The sequence below is a fragment of the Zosterops lateralis genome (assembly GCF_965231275.1).
Source record: "Zosterops lateralis genome assembly, chromosome: 14".
Classification (NCBI taxonomy): Eukaryota; Metazoa; Chordata; class Aves; order Passeriformes; family Zosteropidae; genus Zosterops; species Zosterops lateralis.
Window position 1 is genome coordinate 7,443,481 of NC_139774.1, and position 10,915 is coordinate 7,454,395.

Genomic DNA, 10,915 nt, shown 5'->3' on the forward strand with positions numbered 1-10,915 from the left:
CAAGAACTCTGGGAGCACAGTGACCAAGCTGCCAAGTGTACTGTGGTTGTCTTAATACCTGAGGGAAAATGGCCAGACACTGTAGATCCTGTGATTAATCTGCACAGTGGTTCTCAGAAGGCCATAAATACAGGCTTTTAATACAAAAATCTGAAAGCTGCCTTTTGAAAATGGTCTTTAAAATAACAGAAGCAATATTAAAGGAGTCAGTGGAGAATTTATAAAATACAAGCAATGTTAAATGAGCTGTTTACATGATTTGAGAAGCCTGGCTTGAAGGTACACTTTATTGTTATTCCTAGTTGAGAGAAAAACACCTGATTGGAAATAGGTGTTTTGTAATTGAAGCTAATGCTTGCTTTCAAGGGGAAAAATGTGTCTGCTCTGTTTAGCTTATCTTTTTAGGGTGTTGTGCCATGGGGAGGGCAATTGCTGCCCCTTCCACAACTGGCACTCACATGTATGCTTCAATGAGCAATAATTAAAAATAACTTTTACTCTGTTAAAAAAAAATAGACTCCTTGTTATGGTGTTAGACTAAATTCCAGGCAAAGTGAAAAATGGGCACAGTGGCAGCATGAGAACCTCTCTGCAGGCAAGCAGAGACCCCTTTTCAAAGCACCAGTAGGTCTGGATTGTCAGGTGGGTCTCGGTTTTGATACTGATCATTTGTTAAAAATTTATTAGGAGGGTAATGGTGAGAGGTCATGCTGGACCTCAGCCATGTGCAGCATTACTGGCACACCAACATACTAAAGCATGGTAAGTCCCTTTCTGTTCTGGTCAGCTGCAGCCTCTAAAAGTACAGACTGAAGCCAAGAAATAGTTTAGGCACATGCTCTTGAGTACTGTTGCCTTTTGCTGAAAGTTTGGTATTTAGAGCACTAGTTATAATCCCCTACCAACACGGGGCAGTTTGTTCCCAACTTCAAGTCATGCAGCATGGAAGGCAAGATGGCCAGAAAGGCAGAGCATCTTCATTTTACATCACTGTGATCCCACACTGCTCCACAGTTTTTTCTGACCCTTTACCATCAGAAGACAAATTTAAGACTTGAACTCCCACTAGCAGTAACTGGTGGTCTTCTTGGGGAAGCAGATCCTCAGGGATTATGGAAATAAAATCCTGTGCAGTGCATGTATATAATCGCTGCTCACACCACTACTCACCAGCCTTCCATTTGTGCCTTCTGCAGCAGTGGCACAGAGTTACCCCTGCCGGAGCCCTCGGAAAGCCCCTGCAGGAGACTTCTGGACCTCGGCAACGCCCCGCGCCGGGCGACCTCTTGTGTAAGCAAAGTGAGAGCTGGGGAAAGGCAAGGAATGAAGAACCTGCCCCTGTGGGAGAGCGGGCAGGAAAGCCCCGCTGCCGCCCAGCCTGGGGAGCCTCCTGTGGCTCCCTGCCAGCCTGATACTTACACAGGTAAAGCTTAATGTGAGCCCGGCTCCACGGAGAACTGTAATCGGAGCCCTGCGGGGAGCTGTCGCTATGAATTAATGACAGCTGCATCCAGGAGAGTGCAGAACAGCAGTGCTGAGGAGAAGGAAGAGTGGAAAGAGGCAAAATACAAACGCCCAGATCTCCCTGTGGGGCGGTGGGAGGCTGGTGGCATTCCAGGAACCATCTCTGTATCTCGCCTGGCCACCCACACACAAGTGGCGTGGGGGGAGACTCTGCACTAGCTTCTGTTGTGCTCGGCAGAAGGAGGTGGGATGATTTTGGGATGACTGGTATTGCCCCAGGCGGAGGATGAGCCTGTGGTGCAGGTGCAGGAGCGGTCAGGGGGCAGCAGCAGCAGCAGCTCACAGAAGTGCCCTGGCAGCAACCGAGAGATTTGAGACACAGTAGCTCGTTTAGAACTTCATTTAACATCCAAGGCAATGTGTGGGAGTCACTGCTGGACCAGGAGCTGCTGGTTCAGCCTTTTTGGGCACTAAATTGAAGGATTTTAATTATTTTGTTTTAAACCCCAGCCTCATTTTCTTCATTGGGGCGTTACGCTGGAGACTTTTGTGTGTGGAACTAATTAAGGAACAGAGAGCTGCAGGAGTTAATGCAAATGTACTCTGCAAAAAGATTTATTTGGTGCTTGTGAGAGCTGTGTTTAATAAGTAGAAGGATGTTCTCTCTGCTTTGAGAATTCATGGCAACCATCTGAATACATTTTTTAAAATAAACTCAGAGCAGCATTGCAAAACTAATCTTTTGTGCCTGGAGGGAGCCCACATAGACATTAAAGAATAATCAGCCTGTAGGAATCATGCAGACTCTGGGGTTCACAAAAGGCTCTCAAGAAGCAGCACTTGAATTTCACTGCTAAATGAAGAGAGGCATTAAAGGTTATCAGAGACTGTAAAATACCACATGAGCCTTGAAGCTGAGTCATCTCACAGATAAATCCATAGAGAGAGAATATGGGCTGCTCTGATAGTCTTGATTTAGAGAATAGGAGGCATTTCTAAAAATGTGAATAAAGACCCAGAGGTCTTTCTAACGGGCTCAGCCCACGGTGGAAGAGCAAGAACATCCCAAACTACCTCAAAAGGGAACCACTGGTGAAACAACCTCTCCAGAGATCCCTGCCCTGTGACAGCTCCTGATGGCATTGCTGGTGCCTGCAGGACCCTGTTCTGGATTCCAGCTGTTCCTGCTGAGCACAGGGTCAGTGTCACCCGATGTCACACTGGCTGCTCGGAGAGGTCTGGTCCAGAGCTGATCCCAGCCTGGAGTGAAGCCGTAGTTCTTTGTTGCAAAGGTGAAAACTACCATGGGAGAGTGGTGGAAGAAAATACAACACAAAAATCATGGTGAGAAAGTCTGTCTGTAGCGCTGCAGTTGGTTACTGTGACCATACTGGTGAATCTTACTGGTGTGACCATGTGCCTCATGCAGGAGCCTGTGGGTGACGACACCAGGGAAAGCCTGGCACCCCAATACCACGACCACACATAAGGGCTTGTGCATTTGGGTATCGGGTTCTATTCAATTGAAATGAGCATTATTTGGTTTGTGTCAGCTGTGACTCCACGGTGCTTGCTGTGCTTCTCAGCTGGAGTCTCTCACCTTGTCTGGAGGGTCTCAAGGTGATGGGAATGGATGATTTTCTTCTTGGGAAATGGTGGTTTGGGTTTGGCTAGGAACTCATGCTGTCAGGCGAAGAAAAGGAGTAATGATCTACCTGGGACAAATATAGAGCAGAAGTTCTACTGAGAAAGGGAAAGCTGAACATTGCCAGCATAATTTTTATTGTGCACATCTCTATTTTCTCGTCACACAAAGGGAAGAAGATGTACTAAAGCTGTGCTACTATTAACAGTATGGGTCTATTATGCCTGATTCCAGGTTACATGCACAGTATAAAGGCTCAATGTGCTTAATGACTTGCTCTGTCTTATAAATTACTGAAATAAACCTTGAAACTGGAATAGAAATATTCTTCATTAGGAGGCAGAGTTTTTGACCTCTGTTGTCCTGCTGTGTCCCTGCTCTCCCCCTGCAGGAAACAAACACCACATTGTTTGTGCCCATGCTACATGCTGGCCAAGTCCCTGTTAACAATCTCTTAATTTGGGGAGTCCCACAACAGTACAAACAACTGGAAAGAGCAAAAACTGCCATGTTGCCATTTTATTCAGATTAATATGCAAATCAGAAGGCAAATACATCCAAGGAATGTAGGTCATGGTGGAAACATGAAGAGAGGGAGCAAGAGAGGAGCAATGGGGAATTATGGGACTGTCTAGAAATGCTTCCTCTACCTCCAGCTGGTGGCTGCAGCTCACATTGGTCTTTTGGAGTTACTGTGACTCTTCCATTGGACCATGGGTTTGTGATGAAGCTGAAATCTCATTAAGACTCCTCTGCAGTATAGGAGTGGCATTTCCTGGGTTTTCAGTCTGTGCAGCACACACAAGGGAATGCAGACAGCCAAAAACCTCTGTGAGCCTGACCACAACCACACTGGCTCACACTGCTCAAACAGCCACATCCGGGAGGACAAAGTCTGTCCCTCTGTGCTGAATTGTGGCTTAAGGTTTGTTTGCAGAGCTCTCCGGAGCAGGTTTTTTAGCTGATACTCCTCAGAACAAAATGTGCCAAGAAACAGACAAACCAAGTTATCCTTAGCAGGCAGACTGAGCCAGGGTCAGGCAAACAGTAGCTTTCCTGATCCCTAGTGCTGCTGAACTAAAATCTGAGCTAGTTTTTATTTGTGTAGGCGTTCCACTGAATGCACGTTCACAGGGTGGGGGAGTGACACTGCTCATGCTGCCTACAGGTCTAAAAACATTATCTTGATTTCAATTTGCATATCAGTAATGATTGTGCTTTAAAGAAGTGACCAAGGTGATTATCTACGTTTTATAGCAGGAAGACTGAGACATGCTGAGAGGGCAGGCTAGTAACCAAGGCAAAATACCACCCAGCTGCTGAGTCCTGCTCCTGAGCCTGATCCGTGCTTTCCATCTCCAGCCTTCCCCACCCCTAAGCCCTCTCCAGGGGGCAGGAGCAGAGGGGGGGGGGGGGGGGGATGGGGTTTCTCAGGTTTTTTGGTTTTTATCTTTTCTGCTATTAGCTTTGATGGTGCCTTGGAGCTCCCAGCTCTGTGCTGGGCCAGGGATTCAAAGGCTGCATGCCCAGCCCGTGGCACAGCCCCTGCCCCGGGCCAGTGTGCTGAGAGAACCCGGTCCTGCTCTCAGCTGCTCCTGTGAAAACATCCTGGCTGAACTTCATAGCTGTCATTCGTTCAGGTGAAAATGCTACTGCATTCAGCCAGATCTGGGCTTGAAAATGAGAATTAGGGAGAATCAGTCAAGCTGAGGGATTCATAAAACAGCCCTGCTTTAGCCTCTTGCAGGAAAACACTCTCATGATCACTCAATGCTTTAGTGTCCCTTCCCACAGTTTAAAGGGTGACATTGGAACCCAAAAGCCAGCCAGGCTGACAGACTGGTCTGACCTCAAACAAAAGGCACTGTATGTACCTGTAAGATTACAGCAGTGCATTCTCAATACCTCTCAGTACCCATCTGCACCTGAAGTTGTACTGCACGTCATGTACTCATCCCAGCCTGCCTAAACATTATCTTTTCCTTCATCAGCTCAACAAGGAGGAGGAATGAGCTGAGTCACTGCTCAAACTTGCCGGCAGAGCCTGGCCCGGCCCACCCCACCCACAGCACCTTGTGAGCTCCCCACCTTTGGGACCTCCTGCCAGGCCTCCAGCACTCCCTGGGGAATGCTGGAAGGGCTCTTGCTGCTGGGCATTTCTCTATCACACCAGCTAATTGTTCCAATGCCTCCGAGGAAGTAGAGCAGCATTTTCTTGGTATGTGTTGCAATGAAGTCTTATCTCATGTGACTTCTTTGACAGAACAATAGAGAAGCAATGAAACCTTCTCCCTACTTTCCCAGGGGTGAAATCACAACCGTGCTCTCCAGATCAGTCAGGTGGAGTTTTTAAACAGAGAACACTCCATCCCTGAACCCTGCCTCTGGCTCATGTAGGCTTGACTCTGAAGGAGCACTCAAGTTCAGCAACATTATTTGAACAGGTATCAAGTCTATATCCATAATTATTCAACAAACTTCTCAATAAGGCCAAGCCAAACTGAAGTGTTTGCAATTCCCACAGAAACAGAACACTTTCACCAGGCAGTGTCAGTGCCTCAGAGGTAACATGAATGCACACACACTTCTGGGGTTTCAGGGCAGAAAAAATAAAAAAACAACTAAATAATTCTATGTCCGTACACCTGGAAAGACAGTTTAAAACAGAGCCCTGTTTTTCCCAGAACTCTGCAGCACAAATCAAGGCTTCAAAGGACCACACTGGTCAATGGTGACACCAACAGCTAGAGAGCAAATTGGATTTTATTTTTTTTAAACCCTACTCCAGATATAGAAGTCATGAGGTGCTTGATCATTAACCTTTGCTTAACAACTTAATTAGTTCAATCGAGAAGCAGACCAGTGCAGAATAATCCAGCCTGTTCCTAGAACAGGTGCATCAGACCTGGCTGCAACCTCTGATCACACTCCCAACCAACGTCATCAACTCCAGGAACTTCAGGGAGAGTGTTTTGAAGTAAAGAGGGCAGTGCCTCCATCCTCAGTCCTACAGCATTCCTTGTGAGTGTTTGGGACAAGCCAATTAGAACCAATTACAATACACGGTTTAACGCAAGGCAGAAAACCAAAACATTCTGAAGTCACTGACTTGGAAGGAAAGGCAAAGCATGCAAACTAGTTTTTCAGTGCAGAAACCCAAACAGAGCAAGTGAAGCATTGCTCTCACCTTCAGCACCTCTCAATGATACAGGTTTCTAGTCCCAGTTTTAGAGAACATGTGCTGGTTTAGCAGACTTGCCCCAGAAGTCAGACGGTTTCTCTTCATAGCTCTACCTCTTTGCATTAACTTTAACCAAGCACTAATTAAAAAAATAATAATCTTACTGCAAACCTAACATGCAGTTAGCATGCTTTTTGAGCTATGTGTAGTTCTATATATAGAACAACTATGTTTATCATATAAAAGAAGAGTTTGTCTTAGGTCAATGATTCATGCTGTTGGGATAAACACTGCTTATCATGGTCATGCAGAGGTTCTATCATGAAACACCTAACATTACATAAAGCCCAATGTTTATAAATATTTATTGTAAATAGGTCAAAAAGGGCCAAGTTTTAAACAAAAATAATCAGACATATAAGTCTAACTTTGTTTCCAGCTGGCTACTCAGAAACTCTGACAAATCCAAATCCCAGTTTTTCAGTTCAGTTTTTCACTATCAACAAGGTTTTTCATTCAGTTTAAGCTGGTTGAACTACAGTCAAGTTTAAATGTTCACAGTATCATCAAGATGTGTGGTAACTACCACCTGGTCAAAAAGTCTTTCAGAAAGAGAGGAAAACTTAAACCACTAGCCAAGCTTTCAAACTGAGGTAGATAAGTTATAGTGATTTGAGTGCTGAAGGTCAGGGTCTTATTTTTTTAAGTAATTCATCTAATAAAATGCATCAGGCAACAATTGAAATTGTTATGTATTTCTGATGTGAAATACTTAATTAGTGAGAAACTCTCGACGTGAAAAACTTTGTTTCAAAAAGTATACAATTTTTGTAAATAGAAATATCCTTCTTCTGCTACCAAAATAATCAGAAACATCATAGAAAACTATGCATCTTTCCTCTGAAAATTTAATCCTGTTAGATAACAAGCCTTGTTATAAAGTAGCCAGCTACCAGCTTGCTGTTCACAGTGTAAAATATGCAATCCTTCACCTTGCTTCTGCTCTCCAGCTGAAGAACACAGATCAAGACGTCTGTACCTCAGGCATTTTGACCTGTCCATACACACATAAGCTGTTTCAGTTTTTCAGTCATTAAGTATAAAGTCTGTGATCTTCACCCAATATGGCATGGACAGCACTTCCTGGCAGCTCCCTTTCCACAGGCACCTGGGGCTGGGTTTCATGCTGTGGGCTTTGGATGTGACCCTACCACTGAGCCAGTTAAACATGCAAAAAGACAGATATGGAGAGAAAAAGTCCAAACTGCTTCTGCAAGAGAAAGCTGAAACCCCAGCCATGCTATTAATCCATTCTGATCACAGTAAGGCAGAGGCTAGTGGCCAAAGAACAGCTCAGAAACGGGTCTGCGTTTCACAACGACCTCTTCCTCCTCCTCTGTTACCTCAGAGAGTGAGGAATATGAAGGGAAGCCCCCTCTGATCTTTGGCTTCCTCCTCGGGCCCGTAGTGGCACTCAGAAGCTTGTTTAAAGTTGAAGGCTTTCTCAAACCCTTGGTGAGATCATAGAAAGCCATGTCATCGGATATGACCCCCAGGAACGTGCTGGTGGAGCTCAGGATTGAAGCCGCAAGCTTTGTAGACTTCTTGATGGGCATGGAGTGCTCCATGTTTTGGGAAAACCTGGGGTCCCCCAGCAAGCGCCTGATGGTGAGGGACGTCCCTTCCTTTAAGTACTGGTGGGGCTTCTTCCCGCTGTAGTCCCGCACGTCAATCCTGGCGTGGTAGCAGTAGACGAGCATGGAGATGATCCTCTCCTGGCCGTGTATGGCAGCCAGGTGCAGGGCCGTGTACCCGCCGTGCGACCTGGCGTCCACATTGACGCGGGACCCGCCCTTCTCGGCCGCCCGGATGATGTTGGTGACCATGTCGCAGTTGCCGCTCTTGGCGGCCCAGTGCAGGGCGGTGAAGCCCGAGATGAAGTCCCTGCGGGCCGCCAGGCTGGCGTCGCCCAGCAGCAGCCCGTGCATCTGCTGCGTCCACTGCCCGTCGGCCGCCAGCACCAGCCACTGGTGCTCCGCCTGCTCCAGGGGCACCACCGTCTCCTCGCTGGCCCGGTGGTGGTTCTTGGGCCCCCTCCGCAGCCCGGGCGAGCGGTACGCGGCCTCCTCGTCCGGCGGCGGCGGGGACAGCGGGCCGGGCGCCTCCTGGGGCGGCCCCGGGGCGGCGGGGGGCTGCACGTACCGCACGGGCAGCATGCAGGGCTTGGGCGGCGGCTCCCGCCGGGCCCCCCCCGCCGCCCCGGGCAGGGGCACCCCGCCGCCGCCGCCCTGGAACAGGCCCCGCAGCTCGGCCACGGCCCGCGGGCCCGCCGGCTCCTCGGGGGGCGACACGGCGGGGCCCGGCTCGGGGACGGGAACGGGGTCGGGAACCGGGTCATGGACGGCAGCCGGGTCGGGAACGGGAACGGGGTCGGGGACGGGAACGGGGTCGGGGACGGGAATCGGGTCGGGGACGGCAGGCGGGACAGGGGCGCGGGCATCGCCCCCCGCCGGCGGGGCAGCGCGCAGGTGCTTCTTCAGCACCACGAACTTGACGCCGTCGATCTCCTTCACCGTGGCCACGGCGTTCACCGCCGCCTTGAAGCGCTCCCGCCGCGCCGCCCGCCCCTCCGCGTCCCCGGCACCGGCCCCGGCACCGGGCCGGGCCCCGCCGGCCTCCAGCAGCGGCCGGAAGGCGCTCACCAGCTCGGTGTTGCGCACCCGCCCGCCGCGCTCCCTCAGGAAGCCCATCACGGCCTCCGCGCTGATGCCGAGCTCCGCCATCCCGCCGCCACAGGTGGTGGTGCTGGAGCCGCCGTCTCCGCGCGGTGCGGGCTGCCCGGCGCTCCGGGCGAGCGACACCTGCCGCGGCCCCGCGCGTGCCCCGCCCCGCCGGGGAGCGCTCCGGGCCCGCCCTGCCCGCCCTGCCCGCGGGGCGGCGCTGCCGCCGGGCCCGGCCCGGGAGCGAGAACGGAGCGGGAGCGGCGGCACCGCGCGGGGGGACGGGCGGGCGGGCGGGCGGCGCCGGACACGGACACGGACCCCACCCAAGAGTGGGTGAGGAGCGAGGGCATCGGCGGCTCCTCGGGCAGGACCCAACGCTTCATCCATTTACTCGTCTTCCAGCTTCCTAAAACGATTTTTTTGAGGTTTGGGGTTTTTTGGTCTGGTTGGTTTAGGTTTTGGGGTTTTTTTTGTTTCAGTAGGAAGTAAGTGGAGCGGCATTGGGTAGAAATCACTGCAGAGTTGGGTCTCCATTCCTGGAAAAGCCTCAGGTGTCCTGTGGGACCTGTGATCCTGTTGGGCAAGAGGCTGATGCCTCAAAATTAGTCAGAAGATGGGTGGATGGGTCAGTCTTTTGAAATACACTCACCTCTATGTGATACTATATATTATCATATATATAGAGAGTCATATATTATTATCTGTGTCTTTCACCTATATTGCATCTACAATGTGGATGTATGTGTCTATTTAAACAATGAAATATTTACAGCCTGGCTGCATGTGTTTGCGTCCACCAGCAGAAGAGAGAGCTTCTCTTTTTATAGAGAAGCTGTCTCTGCTGTCTTATCAATTACTTGTGCTTAAGCATTTAACATTACTGTTCTTTACTCTACAGGAGAAAACAAATCCCAGAAAAATGCTTTTCCCCAGGCAAAGTAGGAGGACTGAGGACCTCTTGGAGGGACGTTCAGCCTGCAAACTTGTTTTCTCCTCCTCTGAATGTTGCAGTTAAGATCACTAAATTGGTGCCTGAACAGTTTGTCTAGAAGAGCAAGAGAAACTGAGAACAGAATGAATAGTCAGTGTGGTATGAAGACAGATAAAAGTAACTGTATGAGGATGGATAAGAAACAGCAAATAGAGTTGGAGTTGTTTTCAGTCTGAGAACTTAATAAAATGGAATATCCTTTTATGACCAAGTGACCTGCCTAGTAGGGAAGTCTGTGGATGTGGTCTACCTGGACTTCAGCAAAGCCTTCAACCTGTCTCCCACAGCATTCTCCTGGAGATGCTGGCAGCCCACGGCTTGGAGCCTACTCTTCTCTAAAGGGTTAAAAACTGCTGAATGGCTGAGCCCAGAGAGTGGTGCTGAATGGTACCACATTCACTTGGTGACTGGTCACTAGTGGGGTTCCCCAGGGCTCAGTATTGGGCCCAGTCCTGTTTAATATTTTTATTAATCGTCTGGACAAGGGGCTGCAGAGCACCCTCAGTAAGTTCACAGATGACACCAAGTTGGGTGGGAGTGTTGATCTGCTGGAGGGTAAGAAGGCTCTGCAGAGGGATCTGGACAGGCTGGATCAATGGCTGAGGCAAATGGTGTGAGGGTCAACAAGGTGAAATGACAGGTCCTACACTTCAGTCACAGCAACCCCCTGCAAGCTACAGGCTGGGGGCAGAATGGCTGGAAAGCATCCCAGTGGAAAAGAACCTGGAGGTGCTGGTTGACAGTGGCTGAGCATGAGCCCAGGTGGGCAAGAAGGCCAGTGGTATCCTGGTCTGTATCAGCAATAGTGTGGCCAGCAGGAGCAGGGCAGGTCTGTTACTCTTGTACCAGGGCAGGGCAGGGACTCAGCACTGGTGAGGCCACACCTCAACTGCTGTGTCCAGTTCTGGGCC

At 49.8% G+C, this 10,915-nt stretch overlaps 1 protein-coding gene across 1 annotated transcript; it reads right to left on the reverse strand.

The window, feature by feature from the left end:
• Positions 1 to 3,808: 3,808 nt before the first annotated feature.
• Positions 3,809 to 9,082, reverse strand: SOWAHA (sosondowah ankyrin repeat domain family member A). The gene has a single exon (XM_083871939.1). It carries the CDS (start codon positions 9,071 to 9,073, stop codon positions 7,625 to 7,627), a length of 1,449 nt encoding a protein of 482 aa, XP_083728065.1. The 5' UTR covers positions 9,074 to 9,082; the 3' UTR covers positions 3,809 to 7,624.
• Positions 9,083 to 10,915: the final 1,833 nt, after the last annotated feature.

What these genes read in the sequence shown, in the direction of transcription:
- SOWAHA (XM_083871939.1), bottom strand. Translation starts at nt 9,073, where the DNA reads ATGGCGGAGCTCGGCATCAGCGCGGAGGCCGTGATGGGCTTCCTGAGG.